General features: G+C 39.1%; 3 protein-coding genes across 5 annotated transcripts in view; 1 reads left to right on the forward strand and 2 right to left on the reverse strand.

Annotated features, from left to right (window-relative positions):
* Positions 1-27230, reverse strand: part of LOC142150979 (uncharacterized) — a 536473-nt gene that overhangs the window by 201374 nt on the left and 307869 nt on the right. The window lies entirely within an intron of this gene.
* The window catches only part of LOC142150978 (uncharacterized), a 323275-nt gene that overhangs the window by 28334 nt on the left and 267711 nt on the right, over positions 1-27230 (forward strand). The gene's annotated exons all lie outside the window — the stretch shown is intronic.
* The window catches only part of LOC142150983 (uncharacterized), a 155589-nt gene continuing 144807 nt past the window's right edge, over positions 16449-27230 (reverse strand). The window contains exons 1-5 of one of the 3 annotated variants that reach the window (XM_075206213.1): positions 23905-24090; positions 23726-23825; positions 23508-23605; positions 23262-23373; positions 16449-19902 (exon numbers count right to left, since the gene is read on the reverse strand). In XM_075206213.1, coding sequence (XP_075062314.1) covers positions 18254-19902; positions 23262-23373; positions 23508-23605; positions 23726-23819 — 1953 coding nt within the window. In that variant the 5' untranslated portion in view covers positions 23820-23825; positions 23905-24090 and the 3' untranslated portion in view covers positions 16449-18253. Of the gene's footprint in view, positions 19906-23261; positions 23374-23507; positions 23606-23725; positions 23826-23904; positions 24091-27230 lie in introns of those variants that run through there. The other 2 variants (XM_075206212.1, XM_075206214.1) reach the window with 2 other exon arrangements.

Genomic DNA, 27230 nt, shown 5'->3' on the forward strand with positions numbered 1-27230 from the left:
TATTTCCCTCATATTTACTACGGTGTAACCCCTATTTTTTCTCCAGTGTGCGCCCTAACCCTTATTGGGATTATCCACTGGACGGTTAGTGCCTCTGGTTTGGGACATGGGTCTCTCCCTCTCTCTCGCCGGCGCCGGCTCGGCGCCGCGGCCGTCCGCCATCTTGACCCAGGATTGCGCATGTGCAGAAACCGCAAACTGTTAAAACCTTGCTCATAGTCTCATTGGTCAATCAATCACCTCTCACTACTTAAGTCACCTGTTACTCTATTACCGTTGCCTGTTCTTTGGTTCTCATTCCCTTGTGACTCTGAGGTGTTTCCGGTTTCTACTCGTACTCTCTGTTTGCTGTGGAACATACCTGCGCCTGGACAAGCCTTCCCTCCATATCGTGGTACAACTTGTCAGCCGCAGACCACTCCACGCTACCTTGTTACATACCTGCACCTGGACAAGCCTTCTCTCCATATCGTGGTACAACTTGTCAGCCGCAGACCACTCCACGCTACCTTGTTACATACCTGCACCTGGACAAGCCTTCTCTCCATATCGTGGTACAACTTGTCAGCCGCAGACCACTCCACGCTACCTTGTTACACACCTGGACAAGCCTTCTCTCCATATCGTGGTACAACTTGCTAGTCGCAGACCACTCTACGCTACCTGATAACATACCTGCACCTGGACAAGTCGTCTTTCCATATTAGTGGTACAACTTGCTAGCCGCAGACCACTTCACGCTACCTTATAACATATCTGCACCTGGAAAAGTCGTCTCTCCTTATCAGTGGTACAACTTGCTAACCGCAGTCCACTTCACGCCTCCTTATAACATACCTGCACCCGGACAAGTCTTCTCTCCATATCAGTGGTACAACTTGCTAGCCGCAGACCACTTCACGCTACCTGGTAACATACCTGCACCCGGACAAGTCTTCTCTCCATATCAGTGGTACAACTTGCTAGTCGCAGACCACTTCACACTACCTTATAACATATCTGCACCCGGATAAGTCTTCTCTCCATATCAGTGGTACAACTTGCTAGCCGCAGACCGCTCCACGCTATCTAGTATTATACCAGCATCTGCACAAGTCTTTACAGTTACCAGCAGGAACATATGTCAGGAGCAGCTTACTCTACTATTTTGCATGGTACCTGTGATTAGGACTAAAGCCTATAGTGCCTCTGAGATATAGCTGTGAGTCGCTGACTCTCCTGCTGCATTATTGATTGGTCCTTCCATAGACTTTTTCCAGTTGTCATATATTGGTCTGCTGTATGCTACCTGTGTGCTAATGCACTTTGGAACTTTCTCCTCCTTTTATTACTGCTCTTCAGTCTCCCGTGTTACCATTGTTTCCATTGTTCAGAGACTCTGCATTTATATCATTGACATTCCCTGTCCTATTCAGTTGTACAGTTCCGTATATTCACCACACTTCCCAGAGGGCCGCGACCTGCACAGTGGCAGACGCTAAAACCATACTCCCTTGCGGGAGTTCCTGGAGAAGACCAGCCACTGTGTTAGACTCCGCGCCTCTGGTAAAGTGAAATTCCACCTGGTGAATTCTGGGTAAAACTCCTAGTGCCCGTGACAGTCCTACTTGATCTGTTTCTGCTCTCACCTGTATTATGTTTACTTTTTACAATGTTGCTAGACAGTGTTATAATTGAATGTAGAGTTAGTTCCGTCATTGTTCTACAACGTTTGACTGCCATTTGTTTTTAGTCTCACTGGGATACAGATCTACTTGTTTTCCTCATATATAGGAGAGGAGAATTGATAGGTTCTTATATAAATAATCTCCCTATTGATAACCTAGTACATGTCATCTTCTCTTAACAAGGGAGTTTAGAAATATTGTATATATGCCTGCTATGATATGCATATTCCGTGATTGAATCTTTGATATGTGCTCTTACCTACTTACTTGACTTTTGATATGTTAATGTTTAGGTTATACATGCGGGTGGTGGTGCCAGCTGGCCTAGGCCGTGCACCCCAAGTTTTGCCGGTATTTCCCCTCTCCGGCAAAAATGTTAATCCTATATTTGGGATTATTTTTGTTTCCCCACCCTCAAAGGGGATATGTAACCCCCCCTCACTTGCCCCCCCCTTACCTTTTGGAACACAGCACCTGAAAATAATTACATTGACCCCATTATGTGGCCATGTCAATTTCGACTGGAGCCTCCCCTATCGCTTACTAATTGTAGTGTTTCCAATCCCTCCTTCTAATTGATGGTTACATTTCTGTCTCAGAACGCCAGAGGGCTTAACTCCCCTGCCATATGGAGGCTGGCGTTAACCTCATTTCATAAATCCAAAGCCGACATTATAGCAATTCAGGAAACGCACTTTGCAGCTAAAGCCCCACCCGTATTTAGAGACCAGCGTTTCCCTATATGTTACACTGCGAATGGGCCCAACAGAAAGTACAGAGTTGTTATACTATTTAGCTCTAAATGTCCCTTTAAACTTTCTACAACAGTGGAGGATAAGATAGGTAGATACCTGATAGTTATAGGCAGCTGGATGAGAAATGGATAACCTTGGTGTCACTTTATGCCCCTAATTCCAGACAACTTAATTTTTTGAAAAATACCTTATCCCTGATTGAAAAGGTCAAAAGAGGCAGTTTGGTGATAATGGGTGATTTCAACCTAGTAATAGATCCTAAAATAGAAAGATCTCTTAAACCAGGATCTAAACAGCCGCAGCCCCCTACTACCCCGGACATGGCCTCTTGTAGGCTTCTGGCCAAATTTGGATTGTATGACGTCTGGAGAATAGACAAACCCTAAGGATAGAGACTACACTTACGTTTCTACAGTACACAACACCTACTCTAGAATTGATATCATCCTTTCAGACAAATGGACTTTACAAAATACCCATAAAACCCCATGTCATGGTCTGACCACGCCCCTGTGACATGGGCATGGAAATCCAATAGAACACCCTTTACGTTATGTCCATGGCGTTTATCAGAACACTTGCTACTCTTGGTTGAGGCAAAATTAGAGATAGCAGATGCCATTCACTCCTTTACACAAACTAATGACCCAGCTAATACTTCGGTGTTTACGTACTGGTGCGCCCTTAAGGCAGTAGTTCGGGGTAAGATTATTCAGATAGCCTCTAGATTACATAAGGCGAACATATATTTACAGACTGAACTGGAAGCTAAACTTAAACTTTTAGACACCCAGAACAAAACACACCCGTCTAAAACACTGAATATCGAGAGAACTCGGGTCAAAGCTGAATTGCAAAAACTACTTATGAAGCGAACTCAAATGGCATTATCTAAACTACGCCAAAAATACTATGTATCGGGTAATAGCCCGTAAACTTCGGGGACTACAGGCCAGAAATCGTATTAGAGCCATCACAACTTCCAAGGGCACTAAGATTACCAATCCAAGAGCTATTGCAGACTCCTTTGCGGCCTTCTACACAGATCTTTACAATCTGAGTACTGACCCCTCTACTTACCAGCCGACAAAACACGACATTGCCACCTTTTTGGAAAATCTCCCCCTTCCAGCTATATTCCCCTCTCTTATGGAAGAGCTGAATGCCCCCTGGTCCTTAGAGGAAATCGATAAGGTCATTAAACAACTTCCCAAGAATAGAGCACCTGGCCCTGATAGATATAACAACTCATTTTTTTACCACACTTTAAGATGTGCTGTCGCCTATCCTTCTCCAACTATATGAGGCCGGAACTCATCTTGGCTCTTTCCCATCTGAGATGTTAGAATCCCATATAGTGGTCATCCCCAAACCGGGAAAGGACCCTACTGACTGTAAGAATTATTGTCCCATAGCCCTTTTAAATACTGATGTCAAAATATTCGCAAAACTTATTGCTAACAGACTTTCTCTCATCATTCCGAAATTGATCCACCCAGATCAGGTAGGTTTTGTGACAGGTACACAGGCCCCTGACAATTCGAGACGCATCCTCCATATAATAGAACAATGCCATGAAAACGATGATAACATGTTATTGCTATCTCTGGATGCCGAAAAGGCATATAGAACCCCTGGCGGCACGAATAAGACTTGACCTAAGATGCACAGGACTAGAGGTGAGAGGGTTATCCCATAAAGTGTGCTTATTCGCTGATTACGTACTCCTGTTCATGATTAACCCGGAGACCTCGCTGCCAGCGATACATGACCTTCTGTTTCAGTTCGGGAGAGCTTCCCTATATAAATTGAATACCTCAAATACAGAGGTCCTCCCTATAAATGTCCCAGTGGCCAGATTGCAGGCCTTAAAAGATAAATTTAATTACTCTTAAACTACTAGACTTACTTATCTTGGGATTCAAATAACTTTCCATCTAGATTCAATTGTAGATCATAACTTTTCACTACTACACCAACAATTATTGAAGCTCATAGGGTCGTGGATGTGCTTTGAGGTCTCCTGGTTAGGCAGGATCTCAGTGTTTAAAATGATGCTCCTCCCTAAATTAATGTACCTATTCCGTATGCTCCCGTTTTGCCTTTCCCCGGGGTTACTAGCCAAATTGACCTCTCTGATGAAACATGTGTTTGGAAGTCCAGACCCCCACGTATTGCTATGCAGCTTATGACTAGAGGGAAACGACAAGGGGGACTGGCCCTCCCTCACATGACAAAATATCATGAGGCTTGCATTTTATCCCAAGTGCGGGATTGGTACCTTCCAAGGGGGGTGAAACCCTGGGTAGACCTGAAAACAGCATGTAACCCAGAGTTCTCTCTGACAGATCTTCTATGGGTACCTGGTCAGTGGAGGCCTCCCGCGGAGACCTTGCCGGCCCTTACTATGGACACTCTGACTGTGTGGGACCGCCTGTACTGGGATATGGAGGGTTTGGTACGTCCCACGACAGGAGTGTCGTTATAGGTGGTCGCCAGACAAATAGCAGATGTAAATCTCTGGTTGGGTCAGTAGGGGTATTCAGACTCTAGGACACTTGTTGGACTCGGGCGAGCTTTCCTCCTACTTGCATCTTAGTGCCCTCTATTCGCTGACCAAGGGTGACTTCTATAAATACCTCCAAATTAGGCATCTATTAGCCTCTCCACCATTGAGAAATCTTGCGATAGGACCTCCCCTGGCCAGGTATTACTTCCTGTTAACTAAAGGTAGTAGTAAAGCCATCATTACCCTCTGGTATAATACTCTATCGTGCCTAAACACTGCATCTAAGTCTAAACCTCAGATCCAATGGGAAACAGACCTCCAGTTAGAATTGTCAGAGGAGACTGGGAACATATCTTTGTCAACTATTTTAAAATGTCTAAGTGCCTTAACCATACGGAGATGTTGGTAAAACTATTGAATAGAACGTATGCCACCCCAGACAAATTCCATAAAATTTGGCCCTCCATATCCCCACTATATTCACGCAATTGTTCAGAACGTGGTGACATTCTCCATATATTTTGGTCATGTCCTGTGGTACGTCCATTATGGAACAAGGTTTTCCAATTGATAAACTCAGTCCTTGGTCACTCTATCCCTCCCATGCCAGAGTTGGCTCTATTACAACACTATCCTCCTGCTCTCCCACGTTGGGATAGATATGTGACAGGTCAGGTGTTGATAGCAACCAGAGCAGCTATCACTCAGGCATGGAAGCAATCTCTCCCCCCACCCCTGGCCAAAGTGATCTTTAAAATTATATTTAACTTTGAAATGGAAACCCTGGGTGTCCCATACTCTACGTCAACATCATCCCTTCTGGTTAAGTGGAGAGCTTGGCATAACTATGTTACCGAAGGGGAGGGAGCCCCGTTATGTTCCCCACTCACGCCCACTAACGATACTGGTGAATGAGCTTCTGTACGTAGGCTATTAGTAAGGTCTACCATATATGGCAAATAGTCAGATAGATATTGCTCTGATTCTATATGCTTTCAGGATCATTGTGTTCCATTCCCTTTATGTACCCCTTATGAAAAATTTATAAAAAACAATAAAAATTGTATTTGTTAAAAAAAAAAAGACTATGGATAGGATATCTTTATTGGAACCAAAGAAAAAATTGGACGATGTGAAAAGAGATGTAGTTTTCATTACGCAATATAATAGAAAACACAGAAATTATGAGAATGTAGTGAGAAAATATTGGAAGATACGAGTGACCCAATTTTGAGAGATCAGCTACCTAGGGAACCTAAATTTGTGTATAGAAAGGCCTCGAATATTAAAGACCATATTGTCCGCAGTATATTACCTAGAAAAACTAATCAACAACGAATCAATACTGCAGTTTACATAGATGTGGCATGTGTCTACCATGTAGAACCATTCAGAGCAATCAATCTAAAATCACAGAGTGTAAATCTACAGTTAATGGCTCGAATTATAAAATTAAGGACTTTATCACCTGCCATTCAAAAAATGTGATATATTTGATCCAATGTAAGTGTAGCAAGCAGTACATAGGAAAAACTAGCCGACTCCCTAAAGTCCGTCTGGCAGAACATTTGAGAAATATAAAGAAAGGTAATATTAACCATTCCTTGTCTGCTCATTGCAAAGATCTACATGATTGTAACCTCAATTCAATTGAGTTCTTCTGTGGTATTAGACATATAGCGAGTAATTGGAGATGCAATGACCAAGAGATCAGATTAGCAAAGGCTGAAATGGAAAATATTTATAAATTTAAAACACTAGCCCCAGAGGGTCTGAATGCAGAATTCAAGTTAAAATGGTTTCTGGAATAATCAACTCCTTTTTATTTAGGTCGTTGTCTATAATAATGAGGAATATGAAAATTGCTTGAGATTTTCTGTTTTTTCTGGTTGAATTTATGTCCTTATGGGAGAGAAAATAGATGCTGATTGGTGGGAATTCAGAAATGTTCTTCATCTATATACTCTCTACCACGCAGATCGTTTCATTACATATGAGACTTACCATCATTATGTGATATATATCCTGAAGGATCACTTTGTCATGTATTATACACCTGTTTTTATTGTTATATCATATAGTCTTGATTTGATTAGGTATTTGGTATACTGGCAATTGTCATGTTGAATTAACAAGTTCGGTTCAATCTGACTTTCTGCCAATGTGCCCCTTCATTATAAGATTGGATTTGTGTATATTAACTTATAAGGTATATATCCATTTTCCTATCTATTACATCGTTTAAAATATGGGGATTGACAGAATTATGAACCCATTCGATCAGTATGTCACCATTCATTGGAATGGTGTTTTGATCTTGGTGTATATATTTCGGGTTCGGTAGTGGAAATCCACTTCCCTTATCTCTGTGATACTCTAACCTATGATTATATGCGTGTGGATTCGTGTAGCATATTTTTTGATAGACAGATCCACACGTAACTAGGCCAGATTCACTATATCTTGATATATTTCTGTATTCATGTTTGGTTTTAAATTAATCCTTTTGACCAGTTGTTGTATTTATATGTACATATACATTTTTTGGATAAAGTAGTTTGCCAGTGATCCGTTACTCCTATATATAACAGCGGAAGGACACTGCACAGAAGAATGTATGTTCCTGGATGGTCAAATTGTTATGTATATGTTGACGATAAAAGTGAGATTTGTTGTTCTTTGCTATAATGTTATTGTCAGGATTTCCCAGGTATGACCACGGAGAGAGCGTAAGTTGTTAAAGTGGCTTTATTAAGAACTCAATTAACAATCCACCACGGATTGTGGCACAGATATACCGAAATGGAAAGACAGAGCAACAGTTCAATGGGATCAACAATATAGAAGACTTTAACAGAACTTGGTAATGCAGACTGGAGATGACAACTTGGTAATGCAGACTGGAACAAACAACTTGGTAATGCAATAGTAGATTTCAACAGGCAGCGTGGAACTATAAGTACCAGGTATAATGGTTAAAGATGCAGGAGTCCAGTAGCAGGTAACAGCAGTAGAGAATACAATGAAGTAATTTGTAGGAGTCCAGATAGCAGACAACAGCAGTAGTAGATAGAAGCTGAGCACAGGGAATGCTCACAGGAATGACCTGGTGATCTGGCCCAGACCGTATGAAGCAGGCAGGCTTATATAGGCCTCATGCAGGTGACACAACTCTCAGTAATCAGGGAAAATGATTAAAGTAGCACAGTGGTCCCTTTGGTGGGCAGTGGTACTACAAGTAGAATACATAATGAATCCAATAAAGTCACTGCAGACAGCAGCTGCAGAGTGCAAGTCGTGACAGTTATATGTATGTCTGGACCTCGATAGGAACCGATTATCTCAGTCAGGTTCGGTACTTACGAACGTAATATCTCGATAGTGATTGGCTATCTTGAGTATAAATGAAGATCAGCTGGAAGCCCGTGTACACTTTGACAAAGACCCCAGAGGCAGGGTCGAAACGCGTAAGAAAACACGGTCTATCTTGTTGCAGCAGCGTCTCGCTAGACAGGTGAAATTTGATTGCCCAGCTGATTGTGCCCGGGACTTTATATCTTTATGCTGGCTTTTATCTTCCATCCGGTACGAGTACATTAGCTGACTGGTGTCAGGATTACTTACAGAATTTCTTTTTTAAGCTGTTTTTAGTTTGTATATGTTTTATGAATAAATTGTAATACACTAGATGCTACTCTCCCCTTTCTTTTTTACATTGATCGGGTAATGAATTAATGTGAGAGTTCTATATGGAAAGAAGTTTTACCTTGGAAGCGGACTTACTTACTAATATATGTGTAAGTTTATTGATGGTTTGCATGTAATTCCACCTTTAAGATTTCTCCCTACACGTGTGGTGGTGTTATTATTGTCTAACAACAAACACATTGTATTTAGTGGTATTTCTGGATGTTTGAAATCTGTGATTGGTGATCCATTCACTAACCCAGTGTTTTTTCCTCTCTTTGTTTAAATGTTCTATCACCACCACCGGGAGACATCATAAGAACCAAAAGGAGTCATTTGATGGAAAAGAACTATAAAAGGAATTTACACTTGATTTACAGATGAAAGTATTTTATGGTGGACATTGTGCATGTTTTTTAATTTGCTTTCACTATATGATGATAGCGTGTTTATCTTACTATATGCGCCTTTTGTACTTTTGGTTTGATGTATTGTTGAATGTAGTGGCATTCATATGTGTATTTAGGCAGCCAGAGAGTAGGGAGCGCTGCTTTGGGAGAATCATTTCTATTTATAAAATGTGTGTACTATATCGCGTTAGTAATTATAAATACACTGACAATGTAGTAATAAATATTTCATTTACTATACAGTTAGATACACTGATATTTTACATATCACCCAAGTTATGCCAATAATAAATGCAACCAACAAATATATTAACGTAAGTACTAACTTTTTATTTATAAAAAACAAATATTTACAATGTATTCAATAGTGGTATGGTTGATTTACATCCCTAGTATGATTACAAATATTAAGGTGAGTATCAACAAAACAAACCTTTCAAAAACACACAAAATAATAAATAAACGTAACATCACATAAGTCCTTAAAATGTAATTGTATTCATCATAGGAGCATTATCCTGGTCCCTGTGATGTGACATCTTTGTTGGTATTCTATGGAGAAAAAAGAAAACGTAATTAATGACATACAGACATGTGTAGAAGAAATGTAAGAATGAATACACTATATGTAACTGTTAATATTGATAAATAATGTATGATAAAACATAAACAGTAACACATGAACACAAGGACTAAGGGGGTGTATGTATGTCCTCCTACCTGATCCGTTATCACTGCATGTCACACATGACGACATCACGCCCAACATTTACAGTGAAGAGCGCAGCAGTGAGGAGTCTGAAGATAGAAGACAAAGGAGAACACAGAAGAAGACGTAAGAAATAATAAAGAAGAGAAAGTAAATGGTAAGAGAGGGGCGCACAGTGACACAAAATACAAGGGGCACAGGGGGAGGAAGAAGAATTCTTTAGGAGAAATTAAAGGTTCAATATTGTACGTTATAGAGTAATGATTTGGGACAGATCTTGACCATTTCACAGATATTTATAATTTATGTAATTTTACTACATTGATATCACTGTATACGCAAATAAAAATAATGTAGTTTAGTAAGGAATGAAGTGGGTGATCAATTGGTTTATAAGGTGAGTAAAAGGATAATTAATGTGTGCAAATTAATCAAAGCAAGGTTGTAGGAGATTGGCCAAGTGAAGGGTGGACAGTGTCAGGTGTACAACATTGAAAGAGTATTTATGTCAAGTAGAGGCGAATGCTTTTAAATAGTGTATAATAATATTGGACATAGAAATAAAAAAACAGCTATCATCCCAGTATTAACAGAGTTAGTTTACTTACAAGAGAAGAAGTCTCTGACAAGTTTTGCCCGTACATGGATTCCTAACGTTACATCCTCTTCATTTGCAGTAACAACATCTTGATCCTCAGGTATACTTTGATCAGGAATTACTTGAATATTGTGCTCTAGGCAGATATTGTGCAACATACAACACAACACAAATATCCGACAGACCTTGTCAGACAAATATTGTAATGTACCACCCGAACGGTCCAAGCAACGGAATCTACTTTTCAAAATTCCAAAAGTCCTTTCAATAATTCCACGGGTGGCCATGTGGGCACGGTTGTAAGGGGGCTCTGCAGAGGAACGAGGTCTTGATATAGGCGTTAAAAGTCAAGGTCTTAATCCATAACCCAAATCACCTATTTGAAAATAAATAACAAAAAAATAAATAGTTCAGTTTTTACATCCACGTTATAAGATTTTATTTCAATTAATAAAGTCCAAAGAAAGGTTTAAGTGATTAGACACAAAAATAGGCATATACTATATTTGCAACTACTGCCATTCAAGTGTTGTAATAATATTAAAAAATTATGTCACTAATTTAATATGTGTACTGAAGAACCACGACATTCAGACAAACTACAAGCATTGATTAGGCAAGAATGGCCATCAGTCAGTATGTGGGCCACAAGTTGATTGACAGCATGGTAAGGCGATTTACAGGGGTCTCCAAAAAGCAGGGTCAGCGCTGTAAATATTGACTCTTGGCAGAAAATGTATGTAAATCTCAAAAAAAAAAAATCTAATTCTTATTGACTGCACCATAACAACACCTGGACAAAAGGTAGAAAAACACTGATGCAGCAAACTGGGAGAATAACAATACTTATGCAATTCTCATAACTTTTGATCATGACTGTAGTGTTACATGTTAAAAAAAACAAGCAAATTAACATATTTGACATAGTAAAGTATTACACTATAACTCACCAACTAACCATCCGCCTTCCAGTCTTAATTGTTCAAATTCCTGAAAAATGTAAGAATTACGCAGAATATATGAGTCATGGGTCACCCAGGGAATGATGCATTGACATTAATAATCCTCCCTTAAGCATCACATACCACTTGCATGTTCATTGAGTGGAAGTGTTTCCGGTTGCGACAGACCTCCTCCATATCTGTTGTAGGTGTGAATACAATGTGGGTACAGTCTATTGCACCCATTACATTTGGTATGTTTCCAATTACATAGAAAGCTTGTTTGACCTCCTGCCATTGTCTTGTGTTACGTGGGAGATAGATGTAGTCTTGTACATGTTACAGAATAGCCTTTACTACTCTGACAAAACCCTGCAAAATGTGGATTGTGACATCTCCACCACAAGATGCAGCCGTTGGTTGAAATGAACCAGAAGCCAAAAAATGAAGAGTGCTCACTAGTTCGGTGATGCCTGGAACAGCATTTGTTCTTCTGGTCTTTGGTTGAATATCTAACTTGATAGGTTCATATAACGCCAATGTGGCCATAGAAGGAGCCGATACAGTCTAACAATGTCTTCCTCGTGCAGAACATGAAGCGTTTGGCGTGGCCTGAACACACGCGCTCTTCTAAGACGTCTTCTTCTTTGACGTGTAGGTGCTGTGATATTAGGTTCATTTTGAAGTGCAGATCTGGCCAGGTTTATGTTTATAATGATTCTCAGATATTGAAGTAAAAGAGGAATCATTCTTGAATATTATTTTTAAATATTCACAAATTAATCTATTAAAAAAAAAAAAAAAAAGATTATTACCACAACATGTGTAAAATGTATAATATCTATCATTTAAAAAAAAAAATTGAAAGTCAATCTTGGCAAAAACATTTTACACATATAAGTTACTAATAACATAACATTATTACATCAAAAAGTAGCGGTATAAAAGACATAAAGATAAATAACATTCAATAAATATTAATTAATTCATAATTGACAATTACTGAATATAGATCACTTTTTATATTTTAATATATACCAATATAGTTGATTGATTCTGGCAATAACAAAAAACGTGACAACAATATTAATAAAATGTACATCCAGCAATGAAAATAAATCTATATGGAGCCTTATAGCAGAGAACAAGGGTGTGACAACCTTCTTGTAGTAATCTACCGTATAACATATTGTGAAGTCAAGGTAGGACAGGTGTGTGTACATATATATATATATATATATATCCAGGCCATCGGCATTGGTGCCGGCTGGAGGGTCTGATATATCTGCAAAATTTTTTTCTGTTGCATTTTTATGTATCTGCATTTTTATCATTGGGGCACAACATGTATATGCCTGATAACATACTAGGCATCTATGTATGTAGTACAGATGCATTTCTATGTTTGATTCCATTTATAAGCTGATTAAACAATTTTTATACAATATATATATACTCATCTTCATGTTTAATGAGTCTGAAGAGAACATCTGAACAAAAAGTATTGAGATCATAGTTGCCTACTCTCCCGGAATGTCCGGGATACTCCCGAATTTTTGGGAGTTCTCCCGGACTCCCGAGAGAGCAGGCAAAAATCCCGGAACCAGCATCTCCCCGTTGTTGTAGATTGTGGGGGCGGAGCTAACGGCGGCATCATGGCCCCGCCCCCCTGCTACAATTGGCCAGAATTTCCTAAGATTGTCAGGGGCGAAGCCTAGCGGGGCATCACGAGTGGCCACGCCCCCTCGACGGACCCCCTCCCGGACAGCTGGTCTCAAAAGTAGGTAAGTATGATTGAGATATGTTCATAATCTCTAATGTTCTGGTACACATATAATATTTGGAACGTTTACTGGTGTGGTGTACTTATATATCTGAAGATAATACACTATTGTGCGGTATCTTTCTGTTTTTTGGCATCTATGACAATGTATTTGACAACTGGAAGGACCACACATTATTTCTGACAGATCCAGTGACAGAGGACACACCATTATACAGATAAGCCTATTATATATTATTTTCTGGTACGCAGATTTATGGTGGAATGTTTGTGGGCCCAGACTGTATGATTTCTAGAGGATATTACACTATGATCTTTCTCTCTTTCTTTTGTGAGAGTACCTGATCTTCTTGGACGTTTTTGAGAAGACACCGTTACTTGGAAGAATCACCAATTCAACATAGTTTTTGAAGTGTCTGTTACAATCATCTTTCTGGTACGAATATTATTTGAATACATCTATCTGTAGAAGGCGCCTACTTCATATCTACTTTTGTCATCAACTTATTGTTTCTGGACTAACCTACCAGTTATGAAGCAGAGCTGCCACATGTACATATGGGACTTATCTTCATATGAACTTTAATTTGTTTATGTCAGATATACAGCGAAGCGCCAAGTGTATCCACATATATATTGTTTTATATATATATATATATGAATGATCCCTGCTCATATTATGCAACATAGTATTGACCTCTATTAATATTCAGCTACATAAGGACACCAATGATATCTTATAGGCCACACAGTACTACACCCAACTCTTATTATTACACACTGCTGAGCCCCCACTTCATATTATTTCCACATAGTTGTTCCCACATTCAGCTTATGCCTCATAATAGAGGCCAATAAATGATATCTGCCTCATAGTAGACCCACAGTACATATTATCATGAATATTATGCTACTATAATGCAGCAAACAAGTGCACAACAAAGCTCTTTTATGCCACTTTACTATGTTAAATTATACAATACTAATGCGAATTAAAAAAAACAGTGTATTACACACATACGTGTCCCACATGTCACATTATACAACTAACATTTCCTAAATGTATTTTATGGCAGAGATAAGTGCACACCAAAAATACTTATCCATAGTCCATTCAACATTAATGACACATTTCATCTGTTAACAGGAATAAGTGCACCCAATTCCCAATGAGGCACAGGACTTAACCCAATTCACATGACTTAATATACAGCATGCAACATTTCTCTGTATAAAATATGCATCCAAATGCTATATGTTAATACCAATTAATGGTAATAATACTTTTAGGTGTTGAAATCGGCAGCTTCAGCTGGTGCACATGTACATGTAGGAAAAGAGACAGATTTCACAGGGCTGACTTTGATACATAGTGTTAATGAGCACTCCCCATAGACTGCTATGGGGAGTGCTCAGAAAACCGATAATACATGCAAAGCAGCAGATATCAGTGATCTCTGCTGCGATGCTAGAATGATACATAGTAATTTAGCGGTAAATCCCCGAAAACAACAGTTTTTGTTCAATATATGAGGACAAATTCGTCATATATTGAACAAATCGATTCAACTGGTGAACTAAGACTAGAGAGGAATAGATTACAATAAAAGGTTGAAAATCAGCAAGACTCACAATGGATATACACCCAGGGATATACAATAGATATACACCCAGGGATATACACCCAGGGATATACAATGGATATACACCCAGGGACTTTAGCACCGGCAGGTTTGAATGTGGATTTTTAATTTGTTTCTTTTTTGTAATATTTTGAACTACAGGAATTTGTCCTCATATATTTGCCAAACAGGATTGTAGCCGGCATGAGGGAATATATATGCTCTGGAGTATTGTATTTATTCCTCCTTATTCCCATGATGGAATTAGTCCGGCCAGTTCCCTTTCAGCTTTAGCACATTAGTCATTGTGGTATAGTATATAGTTTATGTAACATTTACATTGATTTTGGATGGATTATTTCCATGTAATAAGAACATCCCAATAAGTTTGGATCATTTAGATCGATATATATGATGTCTGTAGAAATGTGAATGTCTATGATTGATTGTGTCTTTAATATGATGAAGCCTCTAGTTATCTATTTAACACCTTTATGTGGTGATGCTGTGATAATACCCAGTATTTATGTTTTAAAAATATACATACCGCAGTATTTATACACTGTGCGTTTTATTGTGAATATAATCCAATTAGAACTAAGGTACTAAGTATGTACATGGGGCTTATGATTGTTGAAATAATTTTAACATTTTGTGCAATTTATTTTATGACTTTTGGAATTCGTTCCCATCATTGTGCTAACATACATGATTACAACTACGTCCAGTGCATGTATCACATATATGTTGTGAAATATATTTTATTATGATCTATATCTTTAGTTTAATTAGGTCAAGAGCGTATAGTTATTAATGTATATTAATCTTGTGATTGCTGCAATTATAACCATAAAAGATGTTTGAATGAGGGTCACAAACTGCGCTCTGAACATTTGGCTAATAAAAACATTTTGAGTAGAAGCCGATTGGCTCGGATCACTATTTAAACTGACACTTTGGAGAATGAAGGAATCCCCTGACGAAGTCAACCAATGACGAAACGCGTACAGTTGTGACGTCAGCCTCTTTCACCAACATATTTTCAAAGCTTAACATTCACAGCAGCCGGGACTCCCCGACACCGTCTGAGCAGTTTATCTGAGCATCGTACACTGCTTGGTAGTCAGAGCCAGACCGGACGAGGGCTTTTAATGAAAGAAACCTTTCAAGGAATTTTTATTCATTGTACAATGTTTTTAATCCCTATTTTATGGTTAAAGTATCTAATAGAACTTCACTAAGGTGTCTCTCTCTCCTTTATGGTATCCAGATTGGGGAGTGGAAGGTTAGAGAAGGCACATAGAAGACACACAGGATTGAGAACACTGAAACATGAGTTCGATAAACGTTAACTCTTGGAGTTCCATATTTGTCTGTGCATTAACTCATTCATACATGAATTCCTTTGGACATTTATTTGAGCTTATTGGATGTTTTTTATGATATATAAAATATGTCCTTGCTTGTTACTGGTAACATGTGTTGAGAAATGTTTCCCGAGTGTGTATACATTATTAGAACAACTGTGGCTTTAAAGTAATCATCTTTATTCATCTGGTCTCCTTTGGATCATCTAATAAGCAGCCTTCTTTTCATTGTATTTTCCTCATATTCAGTAAGATATCCATTTTCTCCTTATTGCCCCCCCCCTCTTACAAAGTGCGCCCTTTCCTAAGGGAAATAGATGCTATTGTGTATTTTGTTAGGGGAAGACACCCCCCTGATATATCTACTTTAGGTGATTATAAAAAAAGATTTCATTACACATAGATGAAAAATCCTTTTAAGATGGTCCGCAAAGATTTTTGTATACATTAATTTTAACATTTCAAATTGCTGAAACAGGAAGTGTTGCAATAATACTTGTGTTCCATGCCTCGGTATAGTCACTTCCAGGTTGCGGTTCACTTTCGTTTTTGCACCGGAAATGGTCAGAAATTTTAATAAACTTTATTCATTGCTCCTTTTATATTATAGACAGTTCTTCTGCGTTCCACATCAGGAATCAACTTTACTATACAGTATTATGCAAAACAGAGTCAATGGTAGTTAGACTTTTGCATTATAATAAAAACATATTATTACAAGGCTGTCATGTTGAACATATTATAAATGGTCTTCCATTAGAAAAACATGAAAGAAAAAATAAGAAAGTAAAAATACAAAAATAAAAGTACATACAGGGACATATAAATGTCATTTAAATAATTTAGATCTCTTATGTGCATATAATAGAAATTACAATGTATGATGGTATCGTGAGATCAATTACAATGAATTATGTTTATTTCACAATAATATTAATAATAATTGTTGTGGATTTGCAGGAATTATGATCCTACATCTGAAAAGGGAAAAAAAGACAACAAAGCAACATAATCAGCTTAAAAAAAACAATTTTATTTCAAACTCCTTATTTACACCATAAGGGACAAGAGCATTTAATTTATACATCCGTCATTTCTCATTTCACTAACATTTTTTCTAAATTTCTGTTTCCAACTGATTGACCACTTGTATGCCACAAAAATCTTCGTAGAGCAATTATGGATTTGTTTACAGAATGTGTCTTTTCCTGTTTTAATATTATATAAATGTTCTGATATTCTTTCTTTCAGTGGTCTAGATGTTTTCCCTACATATAGTAATCTGCAACAACATTCTAAAATATATATAAGATTTTTTGCATTACATGTAATGAATTGATCAATTTTATATGTAATGCCATTGTGGGTAAATTGTGTAATTTTTAATTTTTTTGTTTTCAATGGTTTTATATCCTATACAATCTCCAGATCGAAAAAAATCTTATGCTAACAAAAATTATTCCCCTGAACACATACAAAAGGATTGTAATGATATTACAAAATGACGCTATGTCTACAGATTGTCTTCTTTTCCCATGTACCATGCATAATTGAATATTGTGACTGGAACCTTTTCTTGGCATGAAGAAGAGATAAACGATCTTCCCAAATATAAGTATTATCCAATCATCAATTTATTTGTGTATCCACAACCTTTAGCTGTGGAAACAATAAGTTCTGTATTCACTTATTTGAACACATTTCTTTATCTTTACATTGTTACAAGCTGCGAATAAAGGGATTACTTATACGCACACTTTCTCTATCTCACAGCGTCTTGATCGCTGACTCCTTAACACACACGGGACTCTTCCAGAGATTAATCACATGTCCTTTTCTCTCTTCCCTATTGGGTTTCACTGGTTGTCATAGTTTAGTTTCCAGATTTCACCAGCACGCTAACTGCTAACGCGAAATGACGGATATTCACGCTAAACTCTTGCACCTGGATGAGTAACACACGTCTATATATTACCTTACTAATTCAATATTGAGTATGCTATCACTGATGAACGTTTTGGATTAACTGAAACATTGTACATTATGGATTAAAATAAATTTTTTAAACTTTATCTCTGGCTCAAATCCTTGAGTGCCGCCCTTTTTATTCAGCATGATTTACATCTGGCTTGAGGTGAGCACCTGGGTCAGTAAAATGTTTGGACTGTTTTGAGCGCCAAGCTATGTACTGCTATATCATCTATTTTAATCAACTGATTTCACAATATTTGGAGTATTGCAGCAACCTTGTTTCATATCCAATTGCTTTTCTCCTGTGTGAATTTTCCGATGTTGAACAAGAGATGATTTGCCTGCAAAATATTTCCCACACTCAGAGCAAGAAAATGGTTTTTCACCTGTGTGAGTTCTTTGATGTCTAATAAGTTTTGATTTGTTTATAAAACATTTCCCACACTCAGTACATGGCAATGGCTTATCACCTGTGTGATTTCTGTGATGTTCAACAAGAGATGATTTAGCTGCAAAATATTTCCCACACTCAGAGCAGGAAAATGGTTTCTCACCTGTGTGAGTTCTTTGATGTCTAATAAGTTTTGATTTGTTTATAAAACATTTCCCACACTCAGTACATGGCAATGGCTTATCACCTGTGTGAGTTTTCTGATGTTCAACAAGAGATGATTTAACTGCAAAACATTTCCCACACTCAGAGCAGGAAAATGGTTTCTCACCTGTGTGAGTTCTCTGATGTCTAATAAGGTTTGATTTGTTTATAAACCATTGTTCACACTCAGTACATGGCACTGGCTTCTCACCTGTGTGAGTTTTCTGATGTTGAACAAGAGATGATTTACCTGCAAAATATTTCCCACACTCAGAGCAGGAAAATGGTTTCTCACCTGTGTGAGTTCTCTGATGTCTAATAAGTTTTGATTTGTTTATAAAACATTTCCCACACTCAGTACATGGCAATGTCTTCTCACCCGTGTGAGTTTTCTGATGTTGAACAAGAGATGATTTACCTGCAAAATATTTCCCACACTCAGAGCAAGGAAATGGTTTCTCACCTCTGTGAGTTCTCCGATGTTGAAAAAGATTTGATTTTTGTGTAAAACATTTGCTACACTCAGAACATGTAAATGGTTTCTCACCTGTGTGAGTTCTCTGATGTTTAATCATTTCTGCTTTCTGTGCAAAACATTTCCCACACTCAGAGCAGGGAAATGGTTTCTCACCTGTGTGAGTTCTCTGATGTCTAATAAGGTTTGATTTGTTTATAAACCATTGTTCACACTCAGTACATGGCACTGGCTTCTCACCTGTGTGAGTGTTCTGATGTTGAACAAGAGATGATTTAGCTGCAAAACATTTCCCACACTCAGAGCAAGGAAATGGTTTCTCACCTGTGTGAGTTCTCTGATGTCTAATCATTTCTGATTTCTGTGCAAAATATTTCCCACACTCAGAAGATGGAAATGGTTTCTCAACTGTGTGAGTTCTCTGATGTCTAATCATTTCTACTTTCTGTGCAAAACATTTCCCACACTCAGAACATGGAAATGGTTTCTCACCTGTGTGAGTTCTATGATGTACATAAAGATTTGATTTGAGTGTAAAACATTTCCCACACTCAGAACATGGAAATGGTTTCTTACGTCTGTGCGTGATCTGCTTTTTATGAAGAGATAATGTAACTGTAAAGCTTTTGTTAGCAGGAAAATATTCTTCATGATCAGAGGGATCAGATGATTTATCTGCTGTGTGAAGTATTGGATGTATATTTAGGGCAATGGGGTTTTCTCCAGGAGAATCTTGTGTGATGTTATCTTCTATTTCACAATCTGTTGAAACAATGAATTTTCCTTCGGAGATATTCCTGTGTTTGCATCCATCTGCTGAAAACAGAATAAATGTATGGAAACAGACTTCTTATTTTAAATTAACATTAAAAAGCCCAACATTTTCATACTATGAGTAAGTTGAAATGTTCAGATGTTTAATTTTAATTTGCAAACTACAAACACTTCATGATAATAATAAAACTGCATCAAGCACAATGCATAGACCCAGCTACAGTGACACACAGATCACATCCAGATTCATCAACTCCAGCCAAAATGCAGACTTTACACACTGTAATAACCACAAATAAGTTCTGCAGTTACTTAGCCGTTGTGTGTGGTTTGATTGTTACCTTAATTAGTGCACCAAACAGCAACTGGTTATTGTATATTAAGAAATTTATATGATGGTGCCAATAAATTATGTTCTTCAACTCTAAATCAGGCCCTATATGTTTTATAGTTAGACGCAATTCCAACTAATCAGTGCAAACAGCACTTTTAGCCTAAGATCCGTCTCAGCTTGTATTCTACCTGAGACGGATCTCCTCCTTGTACCTCTCTGCGGTTAGAGAGGTGGAACGGGGAAGTTAGTGGGTGAGCCTAGCAATGTAAAGGTGTGTTTAAGCACTTTACATGCTATGTGGAGCTGAAAGCAAGCTGCAAATAGGTCTTTAGGAGACGGATCTGTTACGGGTGCTTTCTGCTGGTGCAACAGACCTTATTGTGTTAAAAAAGATTTAAAAATATTATTACATTTAAAAAAACAGATTTGTACCCCCTCCCAAATAGCTTAACTAACCCGAGTGCTGTTAGTGGGGGAAGAAGCACACTTTATTTTTTACATTAATTTTCTCATTCATTAATCTGCCTTACAGGGTCGCTGTGACTGATACAATTAAGTGTATAATGCACGCCGGCCCATAAGGCAGATAAAGAGGTGTTTGTGCAATTTGCACAGTATTCCGAGTTGCACGATCTAAAGATTTGTGTGACTTGGAATACTGTGTAAATTACAGGATGTAATTTACATTTACGAGTTAAGTCTAAATTCCCTCCGACTAAATCAGGCCCATAGTATCTATATGTTGTAGAAGTAGTAGCGTTTCTGTCCTCAGCGTTGTATATTTTTTTATTTTAATTTTAGACTTTACACACTGCCCAGCCAGGATCCTAGGGCGGGAAGACTCATTAGCCAAGAAGACTCATTAGCCAGGGACATTTTCCAACTAGACATTGTCCTCATATACAAACACTGGAGCCTCAAAAGTAGAGTAGATGTGGGTTAAATCAGCAGTGAGTCCTGGATATAAGTTTACACTACTCTTAGGTCTTACACCATTGTACAGAGCAGAGGAGAGCATCAGGACAGAGTAGGAGAACGGAGCAGGACACAGATGGGCAACAGTACATAGTAAAGTATAAGGGCAGAGCAGGGTACAGACTAAGCTCAGCAGATGAAGAGCATCCAAGCACGTAGATTGTACAATTATGTGTGTGTGGTTTTAGATCCGTGTGTCAGAAGGTGGAATTTGTGTTTAGTGTACTTTGTGATGGGGTGTATGTGATCTTAGAGGAAGGGGGATAATCTTATATTTTGCATTAGCATTACATTGCTACTATATAGCCGAGGATAGAATATTTCTGGATTCTTACACAGGGAAGATAATGAGTAATGACACGTGGTAATAGAGAGAGAATTATGGGTAGTATCCCAGGATCTACTGTACAGGATGTTCATGAGTAAATTCATGGTGTCGTTGCACTCTGACATCCCATGAGCTACACCAGACAGTGTGAGGAGACTGGTCAGATCTCTGGGCTGGTAGCACACAATGATATGATGTGAGGAGGAGACTGGTCAGATCTCTGGGCTGGTAGCACACAATGATATGATGTGAGGAGGAGACTGGTCAGATCTCTGGGCTGGTAGCACACAATGATATGATGTGAGGAGGAGACTGGTCAGATCTCTGGGCTGGTAGCACACAATGATATGATGTGAGGAGAAGACTGGTCAGATATCTGGGCTGGTAGCACACAATGATATGATGTGAGGAGGAGACTGGTCAGATATCTGGGCTGGTAGCACACAATGATATGATGTGAGGAGGAGACTGGTCAGATCTCTGGGCTGGGAGCACACAATGATATGATGTGAGGAGGAGACTGGTCAGATCTCTGGGCTGGGAGCACACAATGATATGATGTGAGGAGGAGACTGGTCAGATCTCTGGGCTGGGAGCACACAATGATATGATGTGAGGAGGAGACTGGTCAGATCTCTGGGCTGGGAGCACACAATGATATGATGTGAGGAGGAGACTGGTCAGATCTCTGGGCTGGGAGCACACAATGATATGATGTGAGGAGGAGACTGGTCAGATCTCTGGGCTGGGAGCACACAATGATATGATGTGAGGAGGAGACTGGTCAGATCTCTGGGCTGGGAGCACACAATGATATGATGTGAGGAGGAGACTGGTCAGATCTCTGGGCTGGGAGCACACAATGATATGATGTGAGGAGGAGACTGGTCAGATCTCTGGGCTGGGAGCACACAATGATATGATGTGAGGAGGAGACTGGTCAGATCTCTGGGCTGGGAGCACACAATGATATGATGTGAGGAGGAGACTGGTCAGATCTCTGGGCTGGGAGCACACAATGATATGATGTGAGGAGGAGACTGGTCAGATCTCTGGACTGGTAGCACACAATGATATAAAGGGAGGAGAACAGGAGTCTAATAAGGGCTGTTGGCTCCTGACTGTCCCATTGGGCAGATACTTTATCCTCAATAGTTTTTACTGACAGGAGGGTGTAGAATTACTGTTATATTAACAAAATAAGCTGAGTATGTGACTGACAGGCCCATCAAAATGGCCAATCGGATCTATTTTTGGTGTATTCATACTTTTCTGCGTGTATTGTAAAATGCTTCTCTGATTAAAGGCTGGGCCGAGACATCTCCACATATACCAGGGCGGTGTCTCAGATGCTTCTGCACATGAGCGAGAATATATTCTTTCTTATCAGTAATGTACCAACAGCAAGTCTGAAAATATATTCATACCCTTATATGCAAGTTGATTCCAAGACCCTTTGTTCTCTGAGTATAACACTGGAATGTAGCCAGAGAGACCCTTGTCTCATGACTGGACCTTCATGAAGAAAGGTGTCTATTGTTTTTCCAGATTTCATGTGAAAGAGGGGTCCTGGAAATTGACTGTTACATATTGGAAGCTAAGTATTTGATTTACTTTTTCTTTTATGTTATATTTATCTTAAAAATAAAGGTAAACGTCACAATAAATTTGCAGTCATGAGTCATTAACTCTTTGAAACCGAAAGAACCTCATTCAACCTGAAACACTGACTCTTTTCTGTAATAAGTGTTTATTACTCACCTGTGCTGGTATCTGTAGTGATTTCCTCCTCCTTACACTGCTGATCACCCCTCACATACATCTCTTCCTCTCCATCTGTAATTTCTACTTTAATATCAGTCAGGACATCATCCTAAATAACCCACAAAATAGAAGTATCATAAAATGATATAAAACAGAAGAATATCTGTGTTAGATCCATACAGCTATTTTACAGAATGTATAATTAAAAGTAATTTTAGGATTTGGTGAGATCCTAAAATCTACCTGATACTCCTGTGGGATCCTGGGATTTTCCTGTGTACAATCCTGTGAATAAAGAGGACGAAGATCTCTCTCTGGGGTTTTTCTGTTACTGGATCCATCTGTAGGGAACACACAGTGACTGAGTACATTGCTTATATGTGATTATCAGATGATGAGTGTATCTAGATGGCCCTCAAAACTGCTCCCTTCTTTTACAATAAATGAAAGTCTCCTCTTACCCTGTGATGTGAGGGGCCGGTGATTCTCCATCTTCACATCCTCGTACAGACCGTTGGGCCCTTCTAATTTCTCCCACTCATCCTGACACTTCATAGGAACCTGACATACACAATGACACAGTCATCACCCAGACACATCCTCTAATGTTACTGTATAATGTCCCATTCCCAGCAGACACCTCTCCAGTCAGCAGCTGAATGATCTTGTTGGTCAGTTCCAGGATCTTCTGGTCATTATTTTCCTCACGTATCAGTGAGTGAGGTTCAGGCACCGTGATGGGGCTCTGGGTCCTGCTCAATCCTCCTGACACACAGGGGTGGCTCCTGGGTATCACACACTCACCAGGTCTCTTTATCACTGCTGTGTAATCCTGTGTATGGAGAGAGATATCCAGGTGAATAAAAATCCACATATTTGGAATTTTATTTAGGGGTTAAAAGTGGAAAATAAACAATAATGTTCTATTTTATCATTATATCCTACATTAACTATTTTCTATATACAGGAAAGTGGAGTGTATATAGCATTTACCTCTCCTGCAGCGGTGGTAGTCAGCATATCGATGCCGAATAACCCCGACATGATGATTTCAAAGGGCTCCTTACTGACGATCACCGACGACGACTGTTGAAAGCGACTTGAACCAATCACAAAGTAGTTTACAAAGCCTACTGCATTGTACAATACTTACATTACACCATTAACAGCAGCGATAATCCCGTTGCCATGGTGAATGACTTCATGAAGGAGAGCCGGCTTATTACTTCTTTGTGATTGGTTAAAGTCGCTTATAACAGTAGTCGTGAACGGTGATCATCGGTAAGAAGCCCTTCGGAATCATCATGTCGGGGTGTTGTCGGGGTATTCAGCATCGATATGCTGCACCCCACCCTCCTGCAGCTCCGGACATCTTCAGGGAGCCCACCTATCTGAGTCCTCTATCTACAGCCGGCCCCCATGGATCTATCATCTGCTTGGATAAATCAGTGCAAACAGTAAGAGGAGTTTAAAGTGGGGGCTCAGAATGGCCGACCTTTGAAAGATAGTAGGAGAGGTAAGTGATATATACACTGTAATGGTCAGTGCATATAGGGAACAGTTACAGCTAAGGCAGGGGTGATATTTGTATAATAAGCATTTCTTGTATCTCTAGAACATTTAATAAAAACTCCAGAAAATGGAAATCATCCCAGAATTGTAAAACTCAGTTACAAAGTATCAGTTAGTGATAGAAAAAACCAACATACTGCGGCCAATGTAATATATCCCAATATCTGTGAATATTGTGGGACTGATACTTCTATCTGAGACTGTCTACCTGCTGCTCATTTACAGCTGTTCAGGTGACTGAGGCAGAGCAGAAAGTACCAAAGGGAGAATGGACACCACCCTGTGAGCCAGAGAGGAGAGGATCATGGGAAGGATAAACTATAAAATAACACACCATAGAATAAAACATTCTTTATTATAGTTCCCACGTTCCACAAAGTGTGGGATCTTTGGTATAGCTTTAACAACAGCTTTTTGCCAGGCCTCTTATAAGCTTTAGATGCTCTCCCCTCCCCCCGCCTATCTTTGTGACTCTATTTCCCCTACTGTCTCTTTGCTCCTTCTGTTCGCCTCTCCCCTCCTTTTTCCCCCCCTCTTTTGTTTACGGTCATCTTGACATGATGGGTACTCAGTCAGGAATACATACCCAACTTGGACTATCACCCCCCCTCCCCCATTTTGCCCACGACAAAAAATAAAAAATGACGGCAGTTTGCTCTATTCGCTTGATTTCTACAACGGTGCAGGATTTATCTATAGAACGGGGGAAATCTCTTACTCCAATATTCACCTTGTAGTTCTTTAGCTCCCAGTTCCTTCCTGAAACGTACCATGTTGTGAAAACTATATTTATATGTTTTCTATTGTTTTTCTGCGTTTTTTATTTTTCTTTTCAGAGTTTTTACATTTTGTACTCCTGGTACTTGGTTAATGTTTTTGACATGTACTTTTGTGCTTTATATCCAACTGCTGTTATAAATAAAAAAGTTATAAAAAAAACAAAACATTCTTTATTATTATTATTATTAACCTTTACTTATAAGACGCCACAAGGTTTCCCTAGCGCCGCACATATTATAAATAGCAGGTTTGTAATAGCAGATTTACAGGTTTAACAGCACCTCTCCAGTCATGTCCGTTATATTTATAGCAGTAAGAATGATGTCACTGTGACATTCCCAGAATCCCTCACCTCTCCAGTCATGTCCCTGTTTTATTTATAGCAGTAAGAATGATGTCACTGTGACATTCCCAGAATCCCTCACCTCTCCAGTCATGTCCCTGTTTTATTTATAGCAGTAAGAATGATGTCACTGTGACATTCCCAGAATCCCTCATCTCTCCAGTCATGTCCGTTTTATTTATAGCAGTAAGAATGATGTCACTGTGACATTCCCAGAATCCCTCACCTCTCCAGTCATGTCCGTTTTATTTATAGCAGTAAGAATGATGTCACTGTGACATTCCCAGAATCCCTCACCTCTCCAGTCATGTCCCTGTTTTATTTATAGCAGTAAGAATGTCAGTGTGACATTCCCAGAATCCCTCACCTCTCCAGTCATGTCCCTGTTTTATTTATAGCAGTAAGAATGTCACTGTGACATTCCCAGAATCCCTCACCTCTCCAGTCACGTCCCTGTTTTATTTATAGCAGTAAGAATGTCACTGTGACATTCCCAGAATCCCTCACCTCTCCAGTCATGTCCGTTTTATTTATAGCAGTAAGAATGATTTCACTGTGACATTCCCAGAATCCCTCACCTCTCCAGTCATGTCCCTGTTTTATTTATAGCAGTAAGAATGTCAGTGTGACATTCCCAGAATCCCTCACCTCTCCAGTCATGTCCCTGTTTTATTTATAGCAGTAAGAATGTCAGTGTGACATTCCCAGAATCCCTCACCTCTCCAGTCATGTCCCTGTATTATTTATAGCAGTAAGAATGTCAGTGTGACATTCCCAGAATCCCTCACCTCTCCAGTCATGTCCCTGTATTATTTATAGCAGTAAGAATGATGTCACTGTGACACTCCCAGAATCCCTCACCTCTCCAGTCATGTCCGTTTTATTTATAGCAGTAAGAATGATGTCACTGTGACATTCCCAGAATCCCTCACCTCTCCAGTCATGTCCGTTTTATTTATAGCAGTAAGAATGATGTCACTGTGACATTCCCAGAATCCCTCACCTCTCCAGTCATGTCCGTTTTATTTATAGCAGTAAGAATGGTGTCACTGTGACATTCCCAGAATCCCTCACCTCTCCAGTCATGTCCCTGTTTTATTTATAGCAGTAAGAATGATGTCACTGTGACATTCCCAGAATCCCTCACCTCTCCAGTCATGTCCCTGTATTATTTATAGCAGTAAGAATGATGTCACTGTGACATTCCCAGAATCCCTCACCTCTCCAGTCATGTCCGTTTTATTTATAGCAGTAAGAATGATGTCACTGTG

The sequence above is a fragment of the Mixophyes fleayi genome, chromosome 4 (genome assembly GCF_038048845.1).
Source record: "Mixophyes fleayi isolate aMixFle1 chromosome 4, aMixFle1.hap1, whole genome shotgun sequence".
Lineage (NCBI taxonomy): Eukaryota > Metazoa > Chordata > Amphibia > Anura > Limnodynastidae > Mixophyes > Mixophyes fleayi.